This window comes from Ambystoma mexicanum, chromosome 1q, assembly GCF_040938575.1.
Source record: "Ambystoma mexicanum isolate Mex_15411 chromosome 1q, UKY_AmexF1_1, whole genome shotgun sequence".
Classification (NCBI taxonomy): Eukaryota; Metazoa; Chordata; class Amphibia; order Caudata; family Ambystomatidae; genus Ambystoma; species Ambystoma mexicanum.
Genome location: NC_090922.1, coordinates 176,373,637 through 176,401,141, shown reverse-complemented (window position 1 = coordinate 176,401,141; position 27,505 = coordinate 176,373,637). Strand labels below are relative to the sequence as shown.

Below are 27,505 nucleotides of genomic sequence, written 5' to 3'. Positions count from 1 at the left end.
AGTCTGCAGACAGTCGTAGGACGCACAAAAATGGAGGGTGCAAGCGCAGCAAAACCAATGGACTTTTCGCTGGGAGTAAGTGGTGGGTCTGAAAAGAGCCTTTCGGTGGTGTTTTGTGTGCTTTAAAAACTGTAGGTTGAAAAAAACAGAATGCGAAATAGATGACTATGAATCCAAAAAAGGTTGCAATGCATTTTGTACATTGCGAAGAAAAATCTGATTGCCAGTATATGTGAGATGGACTACAACTCTGAGAAAAATGAAAGTGCTGCGAAACAAAATGTTTTCATTGTGGAATGAGGACATGCCAACATCTCTTAGAAAGGCACAAACAGCCTTATTGACATTGTGCCTCGCTTTCTCCATTTGTGGACCAAATGCAGAAGAATGCAGCCACTTTTGTCTTTGTGCAATACGGGAAAAAACTAATTGGCAATTTGGAAACATGTCCATGACCCTTGCAAGTCCTTCCTTCATTGCAAATTGCAAAGAAATTCCAGAGACATGGCCTAAACTGTTTCCTCTGCAATGAATGATAAGTATGTCAGGATGACGCTCTGTCTGTAAAGTAGCACAGAGAGGTACCAAGTCCAGCCACCTCATTCCACGCACGCCATGCCAGTACACTTCCACGTGAGGAAATCCAAGATCTGCACATAGACCGCAACATTCTGCATGCACCTTCAACCAATGTACCCATGAGTCTCCCAAAATCCAGATAATCTGTTTTCGAGCACAGAGAGCCATGGCTGTCTGGTCTCCTGTCAGGGAAAAGACCTTCTCACTAAATTTCTCCATTCAGAACACACCCTCTGAACTTTACTGACCAATCCCTAGCTACGCACATTCTCATTTGCATGCGTCTCCACCCCAGAATCCCCGTTGGTAATACGCGCTGCTTGCAAACTACCGACAGGTCCGCGGACACGTAGAGGATCAGAGCGTGACGACTGTACATTTAAATATTATTCCCCTTTTCCCCTTTAAGGTGGGCTCTGAAAAGAGTCATTTTTTTTGGGCAGATGCCTTACAGACACCTGTTATTTTGTTTTTTTAAAATATTTTTTCTTCTTACTTTACTCCTACAACCATTACAGAACCTTTTCCAAAGCAAGCCTTACATTCCAAAAGAACATGGCATTTCCCAAAGAAGATAACGCAACACCATTTGCTTCAAAATAAGCCGCATTACTGGGAACAATGTTCTCGTGGCTGCAGAAAAACATACCAGCTCGTAACATGAAAGCACGCATGCCGCAATTGATGTTACACCTCCCAATACTTTGATCAGGACAGAAAACAGAATTGTTGTCCCATTTTCCTCTAGGGAGTAACCCAGAAAAAATTACTTTTGCAGTTGGAAAGATGTTCATAACTGCTTGAACCAACTGTTCCAAATCTTCCAACAAAACTCATGTAGTGCAAAAGTACCACTTGAGAAATGGTCACCGTACGCATGTCTCTGGAAACTTGGAGAATTGCCGCAACATTACGATCAGTCTCAGCGTTCCACACCACCTCTACATAGTGCTGTAAACCATGGACAGAAATATCTCCAAGCACCAAAACCCGGACCCTCTCCACCTCTGCCATCTTCAGTATACGCACCGTCTTTTGACACAAAAGAGCAATGTGAACATCTGATTGGCAGATGCCTACAGTCCCCTTTCCATGCTGGATTTGCTGTAGAACCCCGTATTTGACACGCCCTACCCACGGACAAGTGGTGTCTATGTGCGGCACGTAACTCTTAGCCAGTCCTTCTACCCTTTACACATCACTCGCGAATCCATTCTCTCATTAGACACAGTTAAGCAGTCACACAACCATCCACCAATCACATTCAACATCTCTGCATCTAACTCCGTCATCAAAATTTCACACTTCAAATGTATTATTGATCATTCTGAATGCAAGTCGCATATCATTGCAAAGCACCTACTTCAAAAACTACTGTGCAAGTGTCGCGGATTTCTACGTACAGCTCAATGCATACGCACATGCATGAGTATAAAGTACGGGTATGCATATTTTAATCAGAGAACATGTGCAACCCTTATGATTTATTTAAACAAATTAATGCCATCTCAGGCACAGCTCCAGCCTGCTCGGCGCCCCCACCATTCCTCCCACACATAGGGAGATAAAAGACATTAACAGGGGCAATAACAATTAAGGACAAATAAACAAAGCAAAAGACTTACCTGAAGAACTGAATCGTAGCATGACCGGACTTGCGGGCCCGCGTCAGTGAAGCAAGTCGGCAGCGAAGCGCCCCAACCACAATGCACCCCTGCACAGAACTGCAGGATGTAGAGCGCACCATATATGAATCCAAGGTGAGGAAGACTCCACAGTGAATCTGAGGGTTCACGAGGGAGGTGGGCCCAGAAAGGAGGGGACTGTGGGGTAATCCAAACTCCTGTATTCCAGATCAGATCCTTGGCAGAGTGGGAACCCAGGGAAGAAGGAACCGGGTCAAATGCAGTCCAACCAGATCGGGTGGCATCCCTGTGGATAGCAGGTGAGCGTTACAATACCTAATTGTGAATCCATTCCATTTCAGCAACTTGTACAGAATGCAAACCATGGCAGATTATATACTATGTTCAATTCAGACAATCGCTCCACCTTACTGATACAAACACATAGTAACTACATAATACTTATGCTTCTACGTTATAATGAAAATGGTACCAAAAACAACTGCAAGCTGACTGGATTCACATACGGTCAAGTGTAACTTGGAAAGAAAACCTTTACAACAATAGGTATAATCTACCACACAGGAGCTACAACCAATGCAGGCCACTACACTGCATACATTAAAAAGAAATGTGGATGGTTGGAATGTAATGATAGCACCATTACTCTAAAGCAGAGATTGCCTGCTAATCTTACAAATGCGTATTTAATATTCTGAAAGCCAAAATTTAATAACTAATGTGTACTTCAACATTACCAAACAATCAAGTAAAATACTATAAACAGTTAGAATACGCCAACAGGTATCTAACTGTTGTTAAAAATCTGCAACAAGGCAACAAACATAACATTAATCAGAAAGAACAAGGAAACACTCAAAGAAAACAAAGAAATAGTTTGTAGCATAGCAAATAAAGTTTTTTTTAATCTGACAAGGATTTTTTTCCCCAGACCCAAGGATTTGAAAAACAAACACAGAAACTGAGCAAAATGCACAGTACACTGGTTTGTAAACTAAATATGAGGGTAAAAAAAAGCTAAACTGTCTATTATACAATGTAATAAGTCTTCATAAAATGCAAACACTAGCATGCTTTTTTCCTTTATCACAGAAATTAAAAAAGGATATTTCCGCCAAGTACGAAAGTCATGTAAGACATATATGGATTCTGAACAAAGTAAACAGTAAGTATAATTACAGTCATGTCATACATATTCGAATCTATACGTCTAATCTATGGCAGTAATATGGTGCAGTGGCTGTAGGCTGGGCCTAGCGTCTTCGATGTATAACCTACCACCTACACCCTACGGCCAAACAATCAAGGCTATAGGTCCTACCCACAACCATCGCAGCATATCAAAACCATGGTGCTTGTAATTTCACTACTTATAAGTTTACTCTTGGGTGCATGGTCTGCAGCCATTCTCCCAAGACGCTAGGTCGTGCACACAATCAATGCACCACAGCACACCCATGTTCACTGATAACCTCACTGCTTATGACTTCAGTCGTGGGTGCATAGCTACAGACTTGGGTGTAAGGCCATCGATTTTTCAATGTATGGGTATGCAGTATATAAAATCCATAGTGGCTTATAACTTTGTTCTTGGGTGCAAAGACTCTACGTCCTGGCCACAAATACCCCACCGTATCACACCCATTGTGGCTAGTAACTACACTATATATACATGTGCTGTTGGGTGCATGGCCTTTGGCCATGCACCCATGACTGCAGCCCCTCCCCACAGCCACCTGAGTGATGTTCAATACTACAGGTATATATATAGCTGTGATATGCTGCAATGGTTGTGGCCAGGGCCTAAAGTCTTAGGTGTATGTTCATACATATTTCAATGTATGGGTGTGAAGTGGCTTATAACTCCAGTGCTTATAACTTTGTTCTTGGGTGCATGGCCTTTGGCCATGCAGCCAAGACTCTACACACTCCCCACAACCATGTGATCGATAATGAATACTACAGGTGGTTGTGGCCAGGCCCTAGAGTCTTGGAAGTATGGCCTACGTGCTCCCAAGACTCTAGGCCCTGGCCACAACCACCGCAGCATATTAAACCCATGGTCGCTTATAAATCAGTAGCCCACCCATAGAATGAAACATTGTAACTGTAGCATTTACTCAATTTGTACCCGGGACTCTAGGCCCTGCCCACACCTACCAGATACATAATCGATTGTATGGGTGTGATGTATGAATGTCATATGCTGCAGTGGTTGTGGGCAGGGTTTACACGCTTGGGTGTGTGGCATACAGCCTGCAGCCATGCACCCAAAAGTCAACGTCCTGCCCACAACCACCGCACTATATAAAACCCATGTTGGCTAGCAAGTTAAGAGGTTATAATTTTGATCTTGGGGCCATGCACCCAAGAGTGCAGGCCCTCCCCACAACCACCTGAGTGATGTGCGATACTACGGGTGTATCTATAAGTGTGGTATGCTGCAGTGGATGTGGCCAGAGTCTAGACTCTTAGCTCTATGTCCATAGATATTGCAATGTATGGTTGTGCAGTAGCTTATAACTCTCGTGCTCACAACTTTGTTCTTGGGTGCATGTCCTTCGGCCATGCACCCAAGTCTCTACACTCTCCACAACCATTTGATCCATAAGCAATACTACAGGTGTGTCCATTGCTGTGACATGCTGCGGTGGTTGTGGCCAGGGCCTAGAGTCTTGGAAGTATGGCCTACGGCCATGCACCCAAGACTCTAGACCCTGGCCACAACCACCGCAGCATGTCACACCCATGGCGGCGTACAAATGAATAGCACACCCATAGAAAAAAATAATTTAATTACGGCATGTACTCAATTTCAATGTTCGCTAACCCCACGCGTGTCCTTAGAACAGTTTCAAGTTGCCTGCGCACAGCACGGACTGAAATACTACCCTTATGAGACCCCTCATTTTCTGTACTTACAAACATCCCGAACAAGGCGTGCATAGGGAATACATCATTAACACCTACCGCCTGAACAAATACAGTTTTTCACCCATCTCTTACTGTCTGAACCTCCCCAGGCACTCTAACACAGCAAAATAGTTTTTGAAATAGCATGTTGCTGCTGGTCGCCGCTGCGTTGTCGGCGGATCCAAGATGTTGAGCGTATCCAAACAATCTGACAAAGAACACGGCTCACTGCAGCCAATCGGCAGAGATGTCGCATGTCTGCGGTCATCACGCCAGCCCCTTAGGCAATCGGTATCTTGTCCGCGGAGCGAACAGGGAAGTGTGACCGCGTAGCGGACATAGATATCACTAGTTTTTTTGCTTTATGTTTTAGTCATTTAAAAAAAAATACTTGACAGATTTACACCAAATTAACAAAAGCACGCTTTCGGGACCAAGCCGCCGCTCCTGCCGCAAATTTGGTGAAAATCCGTCCAGCGGTTTGGGCTGTAGGCATGAGGAAAGCTTTTCCCATTATGTCTGTGGGGACCCCCCCCTATAATTTTCCCCTTGGACCAAACCTCACCAAACTTTGCATTCAGAGTGGGCCATATACTTTTTTTTGCAAAGTTTGGTGAGGATTCGTCCATGGGGAGCGAAGTTATAAGCCGCCCAAAAAGTGCTCTTCCTATGGAAACAGCAACTTAACCATATCTACCCAGCCACTACCGTGGCCGTGTAATATATATTTATAGTTGGTGCTTTACGCCACGCAATCTATTTTACTACTAAGCATAAGCAAGCTTCACGATTTCTTTGCTTCTTGTGGTTTCTTGCATCTGTACATGTTTAAACTCACTGAATATCTTCATCGTGCATATGGCATACGTTTCTGCATCTTGACATCAACTGTTTCACCTTAGGCTCAAGATGTCACTTATCCATGGTATTTCGTCTCTTTGTCAGTATTCTTAGGTCATTATATCTTCTATATGCGCATCAGTCCGATTTATTATGACGTCAACATTTGTATTCCTTTAGTACCTTCTTGACTTCCTCAGGTATTCCATTCTGACAAGCGACATTTTGTCTTGCCTGTAGATATGGTTTTCTCAATGGGTACCTTACTGTCCAGTTTTTCTTAGGTGTCAGTACTTCAATAGGTGCTGTTACTCTGATAGGCACTGGGCATAGCCCGACTGAGGCTCTCGGCTGGTTTATCTGTTCTTCATACGTCACATATTTTGACATGAACGTACCTGGTACTACAAAGGGGGTTGCTGGAGTATAGATGGCGCATGGCACTTCCTCTTCACTTTATTATTAGCATTTATTATTAAAAAAAACATTTTGACAGAAATGGCAAACACACTTGAGAGGTTATAGGAGAACTTCCCAAAATAAGAAATGAGTGACAATAACATCTCTGATGGTATACAATACATATTTTTCTGTAAACAAATAATGTAATTTGTACAGACATTACTGAAATAATGATGATTTTTTTCTCACAGTGCATAATTTTCATGAAAAAACCATGCCCCAAAGTTAATTATACACAACCCCGAGTATCACAAAGAGAAGCTCTATCCCCAACTGTACATAATCAAATCATGAACTTGTCTACAAAATTGGATGAACAAGTCTTTAAAAATGTTCCCTATCACTGTCCTTCTTGCACCTGTCGTCCTTGTCCCCAGAAATCACCCCTATCAACTTTCCAAAATGTATTTCAAAGACCCTTCATGAAAACTCACTCCCTTCCTCCCCTGATCAATATTGTATACAAATTCCAAATTCTCCAATCTATGTTTGCCATTCCGATACCCCATCCCTTTCATAGATAAATGTGTTTTTTATACCATAAATGTTTTGTATATTGTTGTGTGATTAGGAGTCCGCAGACACTACGACTGTCTAGGCTGTCCACACTCAAAATGAAGGTGCCCCCAGACAGGGCCGATGTCCGGACATGTCCGGTTTTGCATGATGTACTTTTGATTAGTCCGCGGACATGTGCCTATTCTATGGACACCCAGACGCATGCGATTTGCAATTCACTGCTGATGGGTTGTCTCAGATGGCCATCAGGACCATGGAGGTCCCCACACATCGTCATGTGACCACACCAGTGTGGATTGATGGCCTTTCCGCAGACGGTGTCTGCTGCGCTGTGCGGTCAATTTAAAAGTGCATTTTCCTCCAATCTAGGGTGTTTCAAGCTAAAATGTTACCCTTGCAGCGCTCCCAGATTCATTATTGATTGATCTGACAATGTTTTACAACTTTTCCATGTCTATTTGTGGATCGGTTTTCCATGGACAGCACAACTGTCCACGGACGGTTTCTCACAAGGGACCCACCCATTACTTTTCCACATTCTCATTCTGGCTATCCAGGAGAGAGCATCGTGCAGCACCTGCTTTGAAGATGACTTGCAATACTGCATCAATGGCATCCACTATGGTCATTCCACCTACCCAGTTACCACCACCATCTCTCTCAGGAGTGCCTGGACAGGGGAACAGTCACTGTAATACAGATCAGGATGAAGAGGAAGATGAACATGAGGTGGCGGAAGTCCCTATCTCTAGCACCCGTAGTGAGTCCTGGGTGTGGCAATTGTTCAACACCATGGGGATGTCGCGAAGGCTTGTGCAGCCAAGGAGAAATACAATGAGTGCAAAGTTGTACTCAGTCATTGAAAACCTAGGTTTTATTCCTACAGGACAACCTCCATGAGGCGCCACACCAAATCTAACCACCCAAGTGCTCTGACGAAGGCAGTACCTTTCTCAAGGAAAAAAGTAGGTTGACACCTGCTTCCCCATCTTATTCAACTGCTCCTGTTACCATAAAGGATACTCCATTGGGGAAGAGGATCCCAGTGGCCACCTCACATGCCAGACAGAACACTATTGACCCTTACCTTTTGAGGTTTCCACTACTATGCATGTACTGCGATGCACCAAACTGTAAGGGGGAAAAATTTCAAAGTGCATTCTAGGCTGAGGTCAAGGAAAATGAGAAACACTGCTTCTTAGCTTAAAAAAGGTTCCTTTGGGAGCCACCTGTCACAGTTAAAAAGTAGAAGTGAGAAAAAAAGTCCTAGGCTCCTTTGCAGCCTGCGTAGTCCACAGGTATCACAGTAGTCTGCAGACATCAGATAAATTGCAAGCATGGGTTTGGGGCATTAAAAACCATTTAAATAGTTTTTCATGCAAAAATGGTGGCTCTTAAAATAACCTTTTTTTGTCTTTTTGACTTTTAAACATTTTTGGGATTATTTTGTTTTTTATACTAAACTAACAAAGATTCTACACAACGTAATTATTATGAGTTCACAAAAACTGCTACAATGCATTTTGACATTTTTTTTGGTTCAGTCTGGTTGCCCAAATCAATTAGATGCACTCCATTTCTCAGAGAAATATTGCAATATCAAAAGTAATGATCTCATTATGAAAAGATGTCATGCCAACAACTCACACACAGCTTTATCGATGTTGTGCCTTGTTTTTCCGTTTGCAGACAAAACAAATTTGAATGCATCCACATTTGTCTCTGAGCAATCTGAGAAAATATAATTCTGGAATTTGGAAACATTTCCATCTACTTTCCAAATGTCTCCTTCATTGCAAACTGCAATGAAATTCCAGTATTGTATCCCAAACTGTTCCCTCCACAATGAAGAACAATGATGTCCGGATTTTTTAAGTGAACCATATTCTCACAAATGGGAGCACATCCACCCACTTCATCCCTCGCACTCCATACCATGACGTTTCAAATTCATGGAATCCAAGATTTTCACCCAATCCAGATTGCTTAACATTGACTTTCAGCCAATGGATACAAGAGGCGCCCAAAATCCATACACTCCTCAAAGACATAGTCATAGCCATTTTCAGTGCTCTCAAACCTCTTCTAAACAAAACTCCTGCTACCCTCTCTTCCTGTACACCACGTCCAGGAAACCTGATTGGTTGACCCCCCGTCCCTGCGGACACCTCCGATTGTCTGCAGTCTCCGCAGTCCCCTTTCCATGACAGTCATCCTCAAAAGATGCGGATGTGGCACGTGTCGTCCACAGACTACCGCATCGACTGCAGACAGATCATCCAATTGAAAGGGGAGGATTACACTTAATTTAATTAAAAAAAAATTTGTACAGTGGTGGCTCTTAAAAGAGCTGTTTTTTTTCTTCAGTTTTGAGTTTATTTTTGCTTTTCTGATTTTTATTTCCTAGAACTACTTACAGGTGTTTGCGTATGCACTGTACATCTTTTCACATAAACTTTCTCAGTGCATTGTGAATATTTACAAGAAACATCTGAATCCCAAAATCAGTACAATTCACTCCATCACTCAAAAAATTGTTTGCACCATCAAACTTGATGTTTTCATTTTCAAAAGATACCATGCCTACACCATTCAAAAAAGCACATACCTCTTTATTTACATGGTGCCTAAACCTAACTTTTTTTTTATAGTTGAGCACAAAACACATTTGGGCATCTTCATACTTCCCTTGGATGAGTTTGTGAAAATATAATCTTTCCATGTGGAAATAGCCTCAGAACATATCATGCAAATATAATGGAGAAACATAGCCCAAACTACTTCCTCTAAAATGAACAAAAATAACAAATGGGCATTGAAAATGAGCCATAGTCGGGGGCGCTGTTGAGCGCCGAACAAGATGGCCGCCTGAACGTGACTCTCCGCAGCAGGCAGTCACAGGATCCTCTTTTGCGGCACCTTTCTGGATTCGCACTGGACTCCGGTGGGCACAACTCGATCGAGGACGATCCGTGCTCTTTTTGGACCGAACCCCGACGCGAAACGGGGCCGGGACCCCGAGATCCGGACATCTCTCCGCCCCTCCCCACCCCACCTGCGAGGCGGCTTCGCGCCGACGTTATTCCTCGGCTGCGGGACGTGCCGGGCTTCTTGGATTTGCTGGAGCCGCCTCAAGCTCTAGCGAGGATCCTCACCCACTCCCGCCGGGGCTCGCTGATTGTGGGGCCCCCCGGAGCCCGGACCCTGCGCTCCTTCCCCTCGCGGAGAGCCGCCACAAGCTCCAGCGAGGATCCTCACCCACTCCCGCCGGGGCTCGCTGACTGTGGGGCCTCCACCGGAGCCCGGACCCTGCGCTCCTTCCCCTCGCGGAGGGGCGGCACACATACGGCTGCGGCCGCGGCACGGCCCGGAGCCGCCTCGTGGGGTGTCCTGGGCGCCGCTGTGGCCAGGCCCTTCCCGGACTGTGATCCTGCTCGCTGGGGGAGCCGACGGCTGGAGGCCCCCCCTCGGGGACACTTCAATGGAGGGGTCGAGCTGCGGTGCCCCCCTGGATGCCAGGTGCCGCGCTCCCCTGCTGACACACACCATAGGGCCCCGGGCCCAATAAGGTATGTGGTGCGTGGGGGGTACCGCCTCACTCCGTGGCCCGAGTGCTGGTGGTGCCAGCCTCAGTGGCTTGGGGCTCACCTTGCTGTGCGCTGGCGCTCTCACCCAGCGCAGTCGGCCTCGCCCTGAAATTACATCCCCTGGGTGCCCCTCTCTCCCACGGATCCTGCAATTGACTTGGGGTGCTCTGGGCCACGCCAGTCACCCACATTATTATCATCTACTTTGAGGGACGTCCTGGCCTGAAGATCCTCGGGGTTTGGTTCATCCCACATCGCTGTTCTGGAGTCTCAGCCTGTCCATTTCATCGGGGGGACACAAGGCCGGTTGGGGCTCTTCCCTACCCCTCCTACAGGCTCGCTTGGACTACCATTCCTTGACCTCGGCTCTCACGGCGGCCACTACACACCAACACTCTCGGCCCCTGGGTCGCCTACACCTGATCTCTCCGGGCTTCGCCTCCCGCACCTGCGGGGGCAGGTTGCACCTCCACGGGCCCCACCGGCCGCCACAGTCCCCACATAACGGGTCTACAGTCGCTGACCTCCCCTCTGAAAATCACCTGCTCTACATCACGTCCCGTGAGGTTCCCATACCTCCCTCTCTTGAGCTGCTGGGACCCCCCCACTTACTTTATTGGAGCTCCAACCTTGCCAGGATGACCAAGGGGGCCGCAAAGAAACAGAGCTCCATCAATATGTTCGCAAAGTCATCGGTGAGACCGCCAGAGGAAACCACCGAGCAGGCTCCAACGGCGTCATCATCCGCCATAGCTCCGGAGTCTCAAAACATGATGGATTTTATCCAGGAGGGCTTCACCGCACTCCACTCAAAACAAGATGACATGAACGGCACTATATCCTCTATCAAGGCCCATATTGAGAGGACGGATAGCCGGGTGGCGGAGGTCGAGACAAGGGTGGGCTCCGCTGAGGATGCATTGGGTGCTCTGCGCTCCGAGGTCATCGCCCTTTCCAATCGAGTCCTCGACGTGGAAAAGAAGAACGAGGACTTGGAATCCCGATCAAGGCGCAATAACCTTCGTATCATCAGCGTTCCTGAGAATGAAGTTCATGAATCAATGGAAAACTTTGTCGAACATACATTGCTGACACTCCTCGATTCACCCAAACTTTCCCCGCAATTTTCCATAGAGCGTGCGCACCGAGCCCTAACGGCTAAACCCAGGCCTGGCGCTCCTCCTCGGCCCATCATAGCCCGTGTGCTGAATTTTCGGGACCGCAATGCCCTCCTCAGGGCCGCGAGGCTCAAGGGTGAGCTCTTACTGGGCGGTGCGAGGATCCACCTCTATCTAGACTTCTCGGTGGCCATCCAACGTGAGCGCAAAACTTTCCTGGCAGTAAAACGCAGGCTGCGTGATCTCTCAGTTAAATACGCCATGCTCTACCCCGCCAAACTCCGTATAGAACACGCCAACCGGGTGTTCTTCTTCACTCTTCCAGAAGAGGCCTCTAAGTTCCTGGACGAACATTTCCCAGGCTAATACCCCCTCTCTGTCCAAGGTCCTACTGCTACCCTTTAGCCCGGTCAAGGAGGGCCCGCACCCTGCCACCTTCCTATACTGGAGTCACACTGGTTTTCTATTCTGTAACCTGTTTAGAATGTTCACTGTCACAAATATGTGCCGCGTCAACATGTGCAACATCTCCGCCCAAGCTACGTACAAGTTCTCACTGTTGGCACCTTTCATTTCACTTTGACCTGCCGTGCCCGGAGAGACACGGCCAATCCGGCCTACAGGCCCCCAGGCGCTGATGCCTTTGGTTTGGTTTTTGTTGAGGGGTTTTGGGATTGTCATCCCTCTGTTTGGGAGGGGGATGTGGGTGGGGGTGGAACATGTTGGGGATTATGTTACAAAAAGCTTGGTGTTGGCAGCAATTACAGACCGCGATGTGGTACTCAACGACTGTTACTGAAGGGTTGCTAAACAGGCCCATTGGCTATTGGTATTTTCTCTGATATATTTGTCCTCGCATCAATGTCTGGGAGCGACTTGACTTTTATGAGCTGGAATGTTCGGGGGTTGGGTAACTACAAAAAGATGAGGCAGCTGCTGCTACTGGCTGAGCGTCATGGATCCAAGGTTCTCTTCTTACAGGAGACACATGCCCGCACGGAACAGTGCATAAGATTTGCCAAATCATGGGGCCCCCACAGATTCTCCACCAATTTCTCTTCCCAAAGCCGTGGGGTAATGACCCTCATCCATAAGAGTCTCAAGTTCACTCTCATCTCCTCACACATAGACCCTCAGGGCAGATATGTACTGCTTCATGCTATGCTTCAAAATAAGGAGATAGTCCTGCTGAAATTTATGGTCCCAATATAGATGATCCAGAATTCTATGTACAGGTCTCGTCCCTTCTCAATGGCTTCCCCCTTGTCCCCATCCTCTGGGGGGGGATTTCAACACAATTTTCGATGTAACCCTCGATAGGTCTGGGTCCAAACCTTGTCAACTCTCTAGAGCAGCCTACGCTGCACTATTGTCCCTTCCCCGTCTCGTCATGGTTGATGCATGGAGGTTCTTTTACCCGGATTCCCGCGTTTATTCTTTCTACTCTTCGGTCCATGATTCTTATTCCGTATTGACAGATGGGTGATCTCCACTGTCCTGGTTAAGAATGTCATACAGCTACAGATTCTCCCCAGGACCCTGTCTGACCACTCTCCTGGGACCATTACCATGAATTGGGGACCGGATCCGGGCTGTACCCGACGTTGGAGGGTGAAGCCTCTTTCCCTGCTAGACCCGGAATTTTGCTCTGAGCTCGAGCTATCCATCGAGGAGTTCTTTGAGACAAACACAGGTTCGGTAGCATCGCAGGCCATTCTATGGGAGTCCTTCAAGGTTTACATTAGAGGGATGGGGCTGTCGAAGGAGAACGGTGTTCTTAAATCGATCCGTAGAAACCTCACAGAGAGCGAATCCAAATTATCGACCCTTGAGGCTCAATGTTCACTTCACTCCACTCCGGGAACCCTGGCTGACATCGGGGTGGAGCTGGATACGTTCTGATCCCTGGCGGAGCGCGAACAAAAATTCTTGGATAACCCTGGCATGGCGAGGAGATACGGGGAGGGTGAGCACCCTGGCCGATTTCTGGCAAGACTTATCCGTCACAAGATGGGGTCCCCGCATATACTTGGGATTGAGAGACCAGACGGCTCTATGGCTGTCGCCTCACAAGACATCAATACTGAATTTTTCAAGTTCTATGAAACCCTATATTCCAACTCTGATGAGGTGCCAGCGGTGGAGATCGACTCCTTCCTCGATACCCTTCCTTTGACGACTCTCTCTCCGGAGTCCGCGGGTTCTCTTGATTCCCCACTTACGCTTGAGGAACTCTCTGATGCGGTGGACTCCTTATCCTCGGGGAAGGCCCCTGGTTCTGATGGTATCCCAGTTGAATTTTATAAGCGCTATAAACAACTATTGCTCCCTCACCTGTTGGCTCTCTGGGAGGAGTCGGTTGAAGCCGGGTATTTCCCCCCTCACTCCGTGAAGCCACAATTATGGTACTACTTAAATCTGGTAAATCTCCCTCACAATGCGGTTCATACCGCCCGCTCTCACTTATAAATTGCGATGTCAAAATATTCGCTAAGGCACTGGCACTCCGGTTGGCTCCCCTCTTGCCAGCTGTCATCCATCCGGATCAGGGGGACTTCATCCCCGGTCGCTCTACCTCCCTGAACCTTAGGCGTCTCTTTAATATAATTAACAGAATAAACCCCGAGACACACGCGGTAGCGGCCACCCTCGACATGCAAAAGGCGTTTGATTCGGTTTCATGGAGGTATTTGTGGCGGGTCCTCGAGAGCTGTAAGTTTGGTTCCTCTTTTCTCTCCTGGGTAAGATTGCTCTACTCTGACCCCGTGGCTAGGGTCCGTACCGGTGACCACTGTTCCCCCCCCTCTTTGGGATCGCCAGGGGGACGAGACAGGGATGCCCCTTCTCTCCCTTGATCTTCGCTATAGCAATAGAGCCCTTCGCTGACATGCTCCGTCAATTCCACGCACATAGAGGACTCCGTACGGCGGGCCAGGCGGACATAGTGTCTCTATATGCCGATGATGCTTTGTTGCTTATACGCTCTCCCTCCGTCAACTTATCCCCAATACTGGAAGACGTCAAGCACTTTGGCCGAATCTCTGGCCTCAAGGTGAATTGCTCGAAATCTACACTTTTCCCTCTTACAGAATGCACTCTCCCCCCCCGGGACACCCAGGGGTTCACATGGGCTCAGTCTACTTTCACCTACTTGGGGATCGAGATAACGCGCCATCGGGCGCTGACTTTCAACGAGAACTATCAAAAGTATCTCACACATTTGTCATCTAAGGTTCTAGCCTGGGACAAACTCCCAATATCGCTCGCAGGTAGGATAGGCCTACTGAAAATGGTGGTGTTGCCCCAGTTACTCTACAAGTTCGCCAATATCCCCCTGTGGCCGGGGGGTGGTTTCTTCCGGGAACTGACTCACACGGTCAATTCCTTCCTTTGGCATTCGAGCGCGGTCCGCCTTAAACTGGATACCTTATCTACCCCTATGGCTTATGGGGGCTTTGGTGCCCCTGACTTCCTTAAATACTGGCTGGTATCCCAAATCCAATATACATCCTACTGTTCACACCTTCCATGGTAACCTCCCTCTTTGGAACTTCCTACATGGGGTCCCACGGGTGCCATCGGCCATGGTCCAACGCTGGGCTGAGGCGGGATATGAGTTGCTGCGCGATGTGTTCGATCAGGGAATATTTGTCGAATGGCCCGACCTCCCATTGTCCTTGAGAAGAGGCCGGAGTGTGTGGCTCCAATATTCATCCCTTCGCAGGACCCTTAAGCGTAATTATCCGATGTTTCCGGCTTTACCACCGGATGACCCTATCATCGAGGAGCTCACCTCCCCCTCGCCCACTAGAGGTAAAATATCTAGACTATACACCATGCTGCAATCCAGATCTGTTCCAGAATTCACTAAGCTGATGCGGGCGTGGGAGGTGGACCTTGGTGTTGAAATGTCTGATGAGCGCTGGGCGCACTTGTGTGATCGCATACACCGGGTGTCTTTCAACTCCCGCTTTAAATTGATACAGTTTAAAATCCTACATAGGTTCCACTACACCCCGATCAGATTGCACCGCATGTCCAGTGATCACCCCTCTAGCTGCCCTAGATGCGGCTGATTACATTCATATGATTTGGTCCTGCCCCCGCCTTTCACAGTTTTGGGAGGCAGTCTGCTCGACGGTGTCGGCTATGCTCGACCACCCCATCAGTCCCTCCCCGGTGGTATGCCTCTTTCACGACCTCCCGGGCCTCCCCCGGAACTCCAAAAAATTAGCGGGCCTCTGCATGCTTCTTGCTGTTCGATCCATCCTACTATGTTGGCTTCGCCCCTTGCCTCCCACGCACGCCCAATGGCTAAGAGCGATCACGTGGGCCTCGGACTCGGAGGAAGCCTGGTTTCACCTACAACCTACCCACTCTAGGCCCAGGAATATCTGGCTCAGATTCCGATCTTATATGTCAGATCTGAATATGACACAGGCCACATCTCCTCTAGCCACCTCTCCCCACCGACCCGGGCTCTCGCCCCCATCATAGCTTCCGGACTTTTTGTTGTTTATGTTATAAAAGTGCCCAATGGCTGTGTTCATCTCCGATGTAACTCCTGTTTACCTGCACTGTATATTTATTTTACTTGTATTGTACCTGCCTGGCGATGTTCACCTGTCTTTTTTTGCTGCCACGTTAAATGAATAAAAAGAAGTTTAAAAAAAAAAGAAAATGAGCCATGGTCTTACGAAATGATAGGAAACTCACACAGTTTAGCCCAGACACTATATACGACCAAACCTCCACTCCCTCCAAACAAATAGTACCAGGGATGCCCCAAAACTCAGTGTACCTTTTCAAATGTATCATCCTACAATCTCCCAACATCCACACAGTGAGCTTTTTCCTAGCAATAGCAACACCCATTGTCCCTAACACACAACAATCAAAACACCTACTACCCTCTCTTCATGTAAAACACAACCAGAACACCTTTTTGGCTAATCCCCAAAGTCCTTTTTCCATGCCAGGCATCCTTGAAAGACCTGAATGTGGCATATACCATACAAGGACTACCACAGTTAGCCAACATTGTGGCCACTCAAAGGGGTGGGGGGAATTTAAACTCAATTTCAGTTATTTATTCTTTATTGGTGGCTCTGAAAAGAACCTTTGTTTTTTGGGGGGTTTGAGAACAAACACCTTTTTCCCTTGTTTTTGCTTTTATGTACAGTAGTGCTATAAACTCTACATCTTCCCTAACTTTTCTTAGAGGAACGTTTTCCATGCATTCCTAACATTGTAAAGAAAAATCACGTTTCCAACATCTGTAAAATGAACTCCATCTTCACAAAAGAAATTCACATCATCAGACCTTATATTGTGACTCTCAAAAGATGACATTCCTGTAGCATATAACAATGCAGATACAGCTTTATTGACAAAGCTTCCTCAATTCTTCCATTTCTGGACTGAAAACGTTTGGACATCTCCAAGTTTGCCTCTGATGCATTTCATAAAAAAAATATCTTTGGAGCAGGAAACAGTTCCATTAGGCTTTTCAAGAAATCCTTCAGGAATACCTGAAAATACGTTGGTGTCACATAAGCCAAACTGCACAATGCACAATTACAATGTCTGGACATTTAAAGTGAGCCATACTCTGACAGAATGAGAGCAAGCTTGCCCAGTTTAAGCCACAAGCTGCATGCCAGAAAACTTAAACTTCTGCCAATCCAATACTTCTAAAGATGCTATGATTTTCAGCATACACCTTCAATTACTGAATTGAAGAATCTCCCAAATTCCACACACACTGCTTCCTCAAAGCCATAGCCATCTTCAATACACACAACAATCAAAATACCTACTACCCTCTCTTCCTGTAAACCACAACCTGAACACCTCATTGGATAATTCCCACAGTCCTCTTTCTTTACCAGGCATCCTTAATTGAGACCGACGTGGCACGTACTGTCCACATATTACCACAGTGTCTGCGATCCCCTTAACAGAGGGACAGCCCTTCTACCCTTTTCCACTTTCCTGTTATCAACACTGAAACTATCCAGCATTTCAATCAGGTATGCTTATATTTTTTTAAGTAATTTCTGCAACTCTTTTTCAAATATATATATGTATATATATATATTCAGTAAAAACACTTTGTTAAAGGGACGTTATGGTTCAAAGTAAAACCGAAAACCCCCTGAAATTCGCTAGTTATGGTAAGGTAAGCAACCATAACTTGCGCCACCACTGTGCACTGCTAAGACTAACACCCAGGACATCAACGGTGACATCACAAATGTCATTGATGACATCACTGATGACATCACATGTGCATTTACCTTTCATGAAAAGTCTGTACAAGGGATTCTATTGTAATGTTAATATAAAAAAGTGTCAAGGATCATTGGAATAAATATCATGAGGTACGTAGTGCATTAAGCAATGCATTCATCCAAATAGCATTGTATTATCAAGTTTTTTCCAATATACTAAGGTACACATGTAGTAACATAGGCATAGTGTGCAGCAGACATGATGGAGATGCAATATTAATAATCTTTCCAAGTTAAATACTACAATTATAAATGCTTTCTTATCAGAGTTTTGCATACTGTAAAACATTTAATAAGTACCTAATAAAACCCACTTACTACATTATTGTATTACTGCACACAAAACACAAACGGACAACAGCCCATACAAATATGAGCATATACAGGGAAAGTGAAGTAACCTAACTGATTATCTTCATGCACAGAAATGATTGCTCTGCTTCAAAGCTACTACTTCCCTATGTATAAATATCACATATTGTGACTAGGCCCTAAGGAAAGTAGTGTAAATACAATGTGTACAATATGAGCATATCCAGGGAAAGTACAGTAATAAAAAAACAACAGAACTATAAAACAGTGTTGATAACCTTACTAATCAACTTCATACATAGATAGCATTGCTGTCTTCCAAGTCTGTGTTATCCCCTTTTTATATGTTTCATATGCTGTGAGTGGACCCTAAGTGAATTACTGTAAGAACATATTTAAAGTATAAGTCTACAAATATAGTATAGTTACTGGCCTAGATATATCAGTAAAGGAAAAAAGAGTGAGCCAGGCATCTGATGTCATCAGTGATGTCATCAATGACATTTGTGATGTCATATTTGATATCCTGGGTGTTAGTTTTAGCAGTGAACAGTGGTGGCGCGAGTTATGGTTACTTACCTTACCATAACTAGCGAATTTCATGGTGTTTTCGGTTTTACTTTGAGCCATAACGTCCCTTTAACAAAGGTTTTTTTACTGAATATACATATACATAAAGCATACATGTACATAAAGCATACAGTATTTCCCAACCTTAAGAGAGATAAAGCCACACTCACCACACATAGAGTAAAGCAGGCATGAAGTACTATTGACAAATACAGCTATCACCATAGTGAGGTGCCACACAGGTAACCCAGCAACTTCTATTGCCAAGCTAGTAGGACCAGACAACAAAGGTTATGATTGTGTAAGTATATGAGGGAGAGCCAGATGAATTCAGTAGGATTACTGAAGGCACCCTTGATACAGGATAGCTACTCTATGTAGATTGGTAATCAAGCAAAAACAAGGAAAGTGGACAAAAGAACACAGGTGCAGCAGCAGTGAATATGTTAAGTACCGGGAGGAAGGAGTTGAAATAACCATACAGTAGCAATTGCCCTCCCATTATTCAAGACAACAAGCATAAAACTAATTGTAATCACTGAAGCATTAGAAATGTTGGCATATGAAGATGTTACCATATATAGTGATTATGTATGCATTACATGTATAGTACATTCAGGTTTATCCAGCTGAAAGAGTTGCAGAGATAGAAGATCAAATGGGTCCAAGTTCAGCATGCAATTCTGTATTAGAAGGTTAATTGAATCACTAAAAGGCCCTGCCTATTAACAATCATAAAAATTCTCAGCGCACTGCAGAGACATGTGTGTCACACAGAAAAGCAGCTTTACAAGCAGCTGCAAAAAATACATTTTATATGCTCTTTCTGAAAGAAAATACATCTTCTGGTTACTGCAGCCCAACATACAGGGGTATCAAAAGAATATATAATTGCATTTGAGTAAAAGAGCCCACACAGGGGAAACATGAGCATGTGAAAGGAGAGGGTGTATCCTTCACCCTGCCAAAACGATTTGAAGCTAACGCAATACAGGAATGGGCAATTAATTGGATGCATATGTCAGGGTTATGCCAATCTGTGCAAAGTTATACTCTTTTCAGATAAACAGTACTGCCACAGGAATGGCCCAGATGAATTAGCACAGAACGACAACATTACCTCTTCAGCTACAACACAGCGACAAGGAAAAGACAGGCACAGCACCTCATCTTGGATGAACAGCTATCCTCAACATCGGAAAAAACAACAAAAGTTGAGTACAGCCAAACTATTAGAGGATGAAAGTGAGACTCTTTGGACTTAACAGAGCAAGTGCTACTGTCAACATGGAGAAAGCTCAAGGAAATAGTTGTAGAAATATGAGAAATATGTTGATCGGGATATGTTGTTCATTTTTATCTCTTCTTTCATTTTAATAGGGTTACTGAGATTAGGGAATAGAGATACTAAGAAAAATGATACACAAGTAGAAAATATATTGGCAGTTCAAAAAAAATTATTTTTAGATATGGAAGACAAGTAAACGCAGAACCAAGTGACATGGTAGATGAACATCACTCAGACAGAGTAAAATGCATGGTATAATTAGATGAGATTTTAGCACAAATCAAGCAAATGAGTTCTGTTATATTTGTGGATTTACCCCCATGTGGTTGGCACCTCCAGACTATTCTTACCACAGGAAGGGTCGACTTTAGAGGTGCAGTACTTTGCTCATTTAGTAACCTGTAAAGTTTTGGGCCAGTTTCAGGGACACAGTGTATATTAGAATGTGGGAAATATCAGCAGAAAAGTGTGAAAAGTTGAGAAAGTAACCAGTGCCCAGGAAAACCAACAGTAATAATAGAAGGTTCTACATGTGGAATAAAAAGTTGATTAACAGGCAAGCAGTATTTAAAGCTGAGGGACGAATGGGATTTACAGAAGCAGAAATAAAATGAACGGATGAACTTTGTAGAAACATATGGGCATCACATGTGAACAGATTGGCAAGTTTGCATCAACATGATCAACCGTTTAAAGTACAGAAACTCCCTCAATCTGCATTCTGTTTTTGGAGGCAAAGGCACTGTGGCCTGTTGGCAGCAACTTGAACTGTAACCAGATGCCATCATTAGATGAAGACACCACTGCACTTATGAACATTCTCTAGCAGTGTGGCAACCAAGCCTATCTTTCTTTCGCCACCATCTTGGAGAGGCCACCACTCTCGTTACCCTGCATGCAGCAGCAATTATTATCCCAGCAAAGCACATGCAAGTGCCAAAGAAGGAATCCCAATCCCCTGAAAAGCCCCCAACGAAGGTAGGGCACCTGGACTCACCTAGACTGAATAGAAAAAAGGAGTGGATTTTTCTCAAAGGAAGCTGAAGAGGCACTGGAGAAGATGCTGCCTAAATTTCATCTGTTTTACCTCATTAATTGTACTGGGAGTACAAGTAGCCACCAATTCCAAGTGGCTCCAACTGATGAGGTGGAACTTGATGGAGCTAACCAACTAACCAATGCAACTGTGCATGGGTTGAATGCAGTAAGTGAGGCAGTCAGAGCACTCCGGCTCCTCACACTCCATAATCGCATGGTTTTGGACCTGATGGCAGTAATGGAGGGAGAAGTCTGTAGAAAAATAAGCAGCTCTTGCGGCACCTACATCCCTCCCAATGATGCTGAGAAAAGAACACTTACTGTAGCCATAAAGCAAATAGCCCAATTGACAATGGGAATGAAAAGGACAGGTGGCATTGCCAAAGAAGACGACTGGCTAGCGTTGCTTACATCATGGATGGGCCGGTGGCTGAAACATTTTTGTCAAGTGTTGCTCCCTATTCGTATCCTCTTCATATTGTGTTGGTGTACCTACAAGTTAATTATCACCTTCTGTGTATCCCAAGAAAACAAACCCAATTTCTTTGCAATAATGATGGGTAATGCAACTGGTCGGTGGAAAGATAAAAGCTGTCAAACATATGAACAACCACAGGTAGGAACGTGCAGAAGCAGGTACCCAACAAACACAGTGTTAGGGAGAATTCTCATAAATGTGATAATTCCTCTCTACCTTAGAGACCCCCAGCACCTTTGCTGGATTTTAGGACTTTTAATTTTTAACCTGCAAAGAGTGAGACCCATTTTCCCACTCTCTCATGTATTTTTTATGATTTGAACACTGCTTCTTTGTTAAGTGTGGAGTCTGACAAACTCCATAGACAACATCTTTTACATTTTGTCACACAGGACCTTCAGTGCAGTGGCACAGGGAAGTCTTTCAGATTTCCCAAAGGTTTAATTACCTTTTCTTGGATAAACTACTGTTTCCAAGAACAGTGAAATGAAATTGACTTTACTTACATTTGTAACTTCCTAGACCCAGCGCACACTATCTTACAATAGGGTGCTGGAGGGGTTACTTAGTATCCCCTGTGACTAGTTTCTCATGTAACATTTTGAAGTTACCCTTTCCTCGATGAATTGCTGGTGGCAGTGATTTACATTTATCTACCGTGGTGTGTTTTTTGTCAAAAAGGCCCAGTCTTCTTTTTTGCCATTTCTTTGTGGAGAGGTCCTTCTTGATATTTACTCTGCACGCCAAACCAGGTTTGGTCCCTTTGTTCATTTTGTCTTTGGTGGGATTCACGAGTGAAGCCCACCTCTGACTCCAGGGTGTCTGGCGGGGGCAGGAAGCGAGGGAGGTGCCCAAAACTCCCTGTGCTTAGTCTCCTAGGAGACAGGAAAACACTCCTAGGTGATTGGCCAGCTGGCTGTCTGGCTAGCTCCTGGACCTTTGGTTTGCCCAGTGAAGCACTGCTGCTGTCCCGAAGCTTTGAATTCGTTTCTACTAGAGAAGCCCTGCAAAGATGACTTCTCATCTTGAGTTGGTGGGACCAATCAACTCCAAAGTAAGCCACCTGGAATCCTCTCGACGCTGGTTGAATTTCCACTGCAGTTGCTGCTGGAAACCGAAGAGCCAGGGAGAGGAACACCAGTTTGTCTATGTTGCTTTTAAATTGACCAAGAGCTCCAGGAAGATCCTGCAGACTCCCAGAAAGCAGGACTGACCGAGCCTGAGCCACCTCAACAGAGTGCTGGACCTCAGATGCAAGGAAAGCCCATCTCAACAGCCAAGAGTTCGCGGTGGTGCTATTTGCTTAGACGTGAGGAGCTGAAACCGCAAAGTGCAGCTGAAAATAAGTTGTTCCTTTTTCATCGCTGACCATCCCGTTGCAGTGCAGGAGTCCTACAGACGTCCTCCCTCTTGTCCCCATGACTAATGCCCAGGAACACTGTATATGCAGAGCAGCAAAGGAACAGAAGCCAACTGGAATCTATTCTTCTAACCAAAAGTACTGTACAGTCTAAGAGGACTTACCTCTTGTTGTGTAACATCACTTGTTCTCAGTGGAGACTTGTCTTGGTTGCTTCTGTAGAGTTGCTATCAGCTAGGTTACCTCACAAGCCTAATCACCTTGTGGCCCTACTTTGATTTCTTCTTTTCTACAAAGACTTCTAAAACATTGTACAAGACTTTTACCTACCTGCAAGCATTGCTTCAGCTCACCTAGACTTTTGTCCAATGGACTTTGGCCTGGCCTGGCCTGGCTCCCTGACTCTGTGTTTAACCCTCCTTCCAGGAAGGGGTTAACTTACTTTGCATTGGGGGTCCTAGCTATTTAAGTCACCTGAGGTTGTAGGAAGTGTCTGTGTGTCGTCCCAAATGAATTTGCAGATTTAGAGTTATTAAGAGTGTGTATTTTGGAGTGTATTTGTGTGTTACTATTATATCGCCCCTTCTGAAGAAGGCTTACTAAAACTGACTGGTAAATAAATTAATAATTGTTTAATTAAGAAATCTTGTGTGTAAGAGTTTATTTGAATACTTGCCACTGTGAATCTCTGTGTAACTCCCCTACAGCTCACATTGAGCCCTCTTGAAATAAGCCTGACTGCTCAACAGGCTACCAACCTATGTAGTACACACTTATACCAAAGGTTGGGTTCCTATTACCAATAGGTCACAGTTATTGTGGTGTACCAAAAGGGTACTGCATACAATTGTGCCTAACACACACACAGTTACCTTGACAATTCCCTTTGGTCCCAACTCAATGACCCCACCGATTACCTTGAAAGTTACATCGATACCACTCTAAAATGTCCACAAAGCTATTTGCAACGTGCTCCTTGGGATTATATCATATATATTGGGGCTCTAAGAGATGTAGGAAAAATATGGATATCCAGAAGTGTTTATGAGTGGCCAGATGAAGATGGAAGCTATGAAGAAGAAGGTAAAGAAACATTCATCCTTCAAGTGGGGAATGTAGGGAAGTATATTAATAGGGGCAAATCTATTGATATTGATATTTTATTTGTATTGCGCGCGTACAGAAGTGTTTCAGAGCGTGACGAGGAATGGGAGGGAATAAGGGAGTACAAAAACAGCGATCTTAGTAGGGCTAGTGACATTGAAAATGTGCAGTTACATGGGAGAGGGCAAGGGGAAAGTGCATGGAGGGGGGAGAAGTGGAAAGTGCTAAGTCTAGGAATGTAGAATAAATAATAAATAAATAAAGAAATAGTAAAAGCAACAAACAGTAGTAGGGGGAATTCAGCAAGTGCTAGGTATAAGGCAACGGTCAGGTTGTGTCTGATATGTGCAGAAAAAACAAGAAGTGGGGGTTATATGGATACAGATACAGACCCCAGTGCAAGGGATCGGCATGAGGCAGTGCGGGTGGGTGGCAGGGTGCGCAGGTACCTGGGCCCGAAAGGCAGAGGGAAGCCAGGTGCACAGTGCCGAGAACAGAGAAGGTCAGCAGGGGAGATGGATAACGAAAGCAGAAGCAAAGAGGAAGGTCTTGAGGTGCTTCCGGAAACCAGAGGTGGTTCTCCTCAAGTTTCAGAGTGGCAGGGAAGCTGTTCCAGAGGGAGGCCCGGGCTGAAGACAGAGTTATACTCCCAGCTCGTTTCTTTGGAAGTAGAGGAGTGAAGGGCTCAGGAGGGAAGGCATTTACGGAGGGACAGCTGAAGGTATTTTGGAACCAGGCCCCAGAAAGCCTTGTGGATGATGCAAAGGGTTTTGAATGTAATCCTTGCAGCCACTGGGAGCCAAATGAGAGATTTCAGGGCTGGAGAGATACGATCCCAGGCCTTGAGGCCAAGGACAAGTCTCGCAATCCTGTTTTGAATAAGTTGCAAACGGCGGAGAGTAGAAGTAGGTAGATTAAGAAAGAGGCTGTTGCAGTAGTCCACCCTACAGAGAAGCAGGGCTTGATAGACAGGGAGCTTTTGGGGGAAGGAGAGGAAAGGCAGAATACCTCTGAGGATGTGCACTAGGAAGTTTGATTTTTTCAAGACATCAGAGATGTGGGTAGATAAGGAGAGCGGGAAGTCAAAGATGACCCAGAGGTTCTTAGCCTCACAGCTGCGGTAGGAGGAGGGCCAAGGGAGGTTGCCCAGGGAGTGACAGGAAAGGAGGGTGAAGGTCTGCCAATGAGGAGGATCTCCGTCTTGCTGGCATTCAGGCAGAGATCATTGGCAGCACACCAATCCTGAATGGCAGATAGGCTTTCAGAGATGAGAGAAGAGGAGGTGGCCGAGGGGAACCTGCAAAAGAGTTGTGTCATCAGCATAGCACTGGAAGTTGGAGCAGAAAATGGAAATGCAGTGGGCGAGAGTTGCCAGATATTGATTGAAGAGCCAGGGTTAGAGGTTAGACCCATTGGGAACACCAGAGGTAGAGGACCCAAGTTGGACTTGGGAGGGTCGATCAGAGAGGAAAGAGGTCAACCAGGCCAGAGCCTAATCAGTGATGCCCAGGTTGTCACAGACGGTTGAGCAGGATGGTATTAATGACTGTGTCAAAGGCAGAAGAGAGTTACATGCAGGTTTCAGCACTCTAAACCTGCATGTAAATACAACCTGCAGAAATCCCTCTAAAATAGACACAAAAGAAAAGAGAAAACAAATAAACAGCCCATTCAGTGAAAGGCATTACACATAGGCCCAACAAGAAATGACAGCTACATATTTATTAAACTATAACATATCTTTTATAGGCAATCATACATGTGCTTTTAATCCAGCATAGCAGCAGTTTACATCAGTTTGAGAAATGTAAAAAAAAGTGTTGGTATTTGAGCACCATTATTTTACATTCAGCTAAATGCAAGCACACGTATGCCAGAATTAAGTTAGTTTCTTTCCTTTCAGAGCAAAATATTACACTTCACAGAGAGGGACACGAATTCCAAAATTTTAACAGGCCCCACAGCTAGCAGTTGAAGGCCCTGACCGGATAGGTTTCCGCAAGAAGAATGAAAGCAGTTCCCAGAAGTTTTGCCCTGTAATATTGAGTCATACAGAATGCAACATAAAACATAATACAGATTCCAGAGGTTTAGGAACAAGACAATTGTACTCTAATAAATCAAACTATGTAAGATTTTCGGAAGTTCCCAGAGCCAAGTCGCAGAGAAAATAGCAACTTTATGCTTACTGAAGGTTACACTTGGCAGGAGGCGAGTAAGTATGACAGCAAGGAGCCTTTCGATCTCAAAGAGGATTTTGTTCTCCCTGGGGTTTATGATCACTGGAACCTACCCATAAGGTCTGGAGACAAGAGTATGTTTACTCTCCTTATTGCTCAGTAGGAAGGTTCCTCCCAACTGCTACCTCACCCACATTTTTTTAATTTATTTATATTATGGGGGCACTGGGCTCACATTGACTTGCAAATGAGTCAGTGGCTGGGTCACAGTTTCAGAGCCATTCCTCTGCTAAACTCAGGTTTTAACAAAGCTAGACAAACACAAATGTATTTTCGAGGATGATGCAAACAAGAGCATTTTCCAGTCATGCACCTATGTTGTAAAAATCACCTATCTAGGTTTTTCTGCCAGAAGGAAAGAAGTAACATTGTGAAATGTACTCTTTTGACCACATGCCAAAAGGGTCTAATCTTTGTGTGCTTAGGAGGACAATACATGTCAAAATGAAACCCTCTCCTGTACTGAGAGAGATATGATATGATAGATTTGATATTTTATTTGTATAGCGCTCATACACAAGTGTTTCATAATGCGGCAAGGCAAGACAGGGGAACAAGGGAGGACAAAACAATGACCTTACTAGGCCCAGTGACATTGAGAATGCACAGGATCAAGAGAGGGACAGGGAAAAGTGCAAGGATGGCGGGGAGGAGTGGAAAGTGCAGGGCAAGGGAAAAACAACAACTGGTAGTGGAGCCAGCAAGGTGGGAAGTGCAAGGTTAAAGCACAGACAGGGGTGTCTAATATGTTCAGGTAGATAACTCTAGGGTTTGCAGATACAGACCCAAGTCAAGTACAAGGGTGTCCAGGAGGCAGTGCAAGTGTGTGGCTAGGGTGAGCAGAGCCATGGGCGCGAAAATTAGAGGGTAACCAGGTGCCCGGTGCCGAAACAGACAGATCAGCAGTGGAGAGGAAGAGCAAAGGCAGATGCAAAGAGGAAGGTTTTGAGGTGCTTCCGGAACTGAAGATGGTTCTCCTCAAGTTTCAGAGAGGCAGGGAGGCTGTTCCAGAGGGAGGCCCCAGCTGAGGAAAGAGATCGACCCCCAACTTGTTACTTGGAGAAGTGGCTGACCCTGAGTGAATTGGAGGTGGAGGAGCGAAGAGTTCGAGTAGGAAGGTTTTTCCGGAGAGGAGTTGAAGGTAATGTGTACGCAGGC

At 45.3% G+C, this 27,505-nt stretch overlaps 1 protein-coding gene across 4 annotated transcripts in view; it reads right to left on the bottom strand.

Moving 5' to 3' along the window:
* LOC138526227 (T-cell-interacting, activating receptor on myeloid cells protein 1-like) overlaps positions 1-27,505 on the bottom strand; it is a 733,986-nt gene that overhangs the window by 574,654 nt on the left and 131,827 nt on the right. For 3 of the 4 annotated variants that reach the window (XM_069636718.1, XM_069636712.1, XM_069636798.1), the window contains one exon: positions 2,205-2,511. The exons of the other annotated variant lie outside the window; for it this stretch is intronic. In XM_069636718.1, coding sequence (XP_069492819.1) covers positions 2,205-2,226 — 22 coding nt within the window. In that variant the 5' untranslated portion in view covers positions 2,227-2,511. The remainder of the gene's footprint in view (positions 1-2,204; positions 2,512-27,505) is intronic. 4 annotated transcript variants of the gene reach the window in all.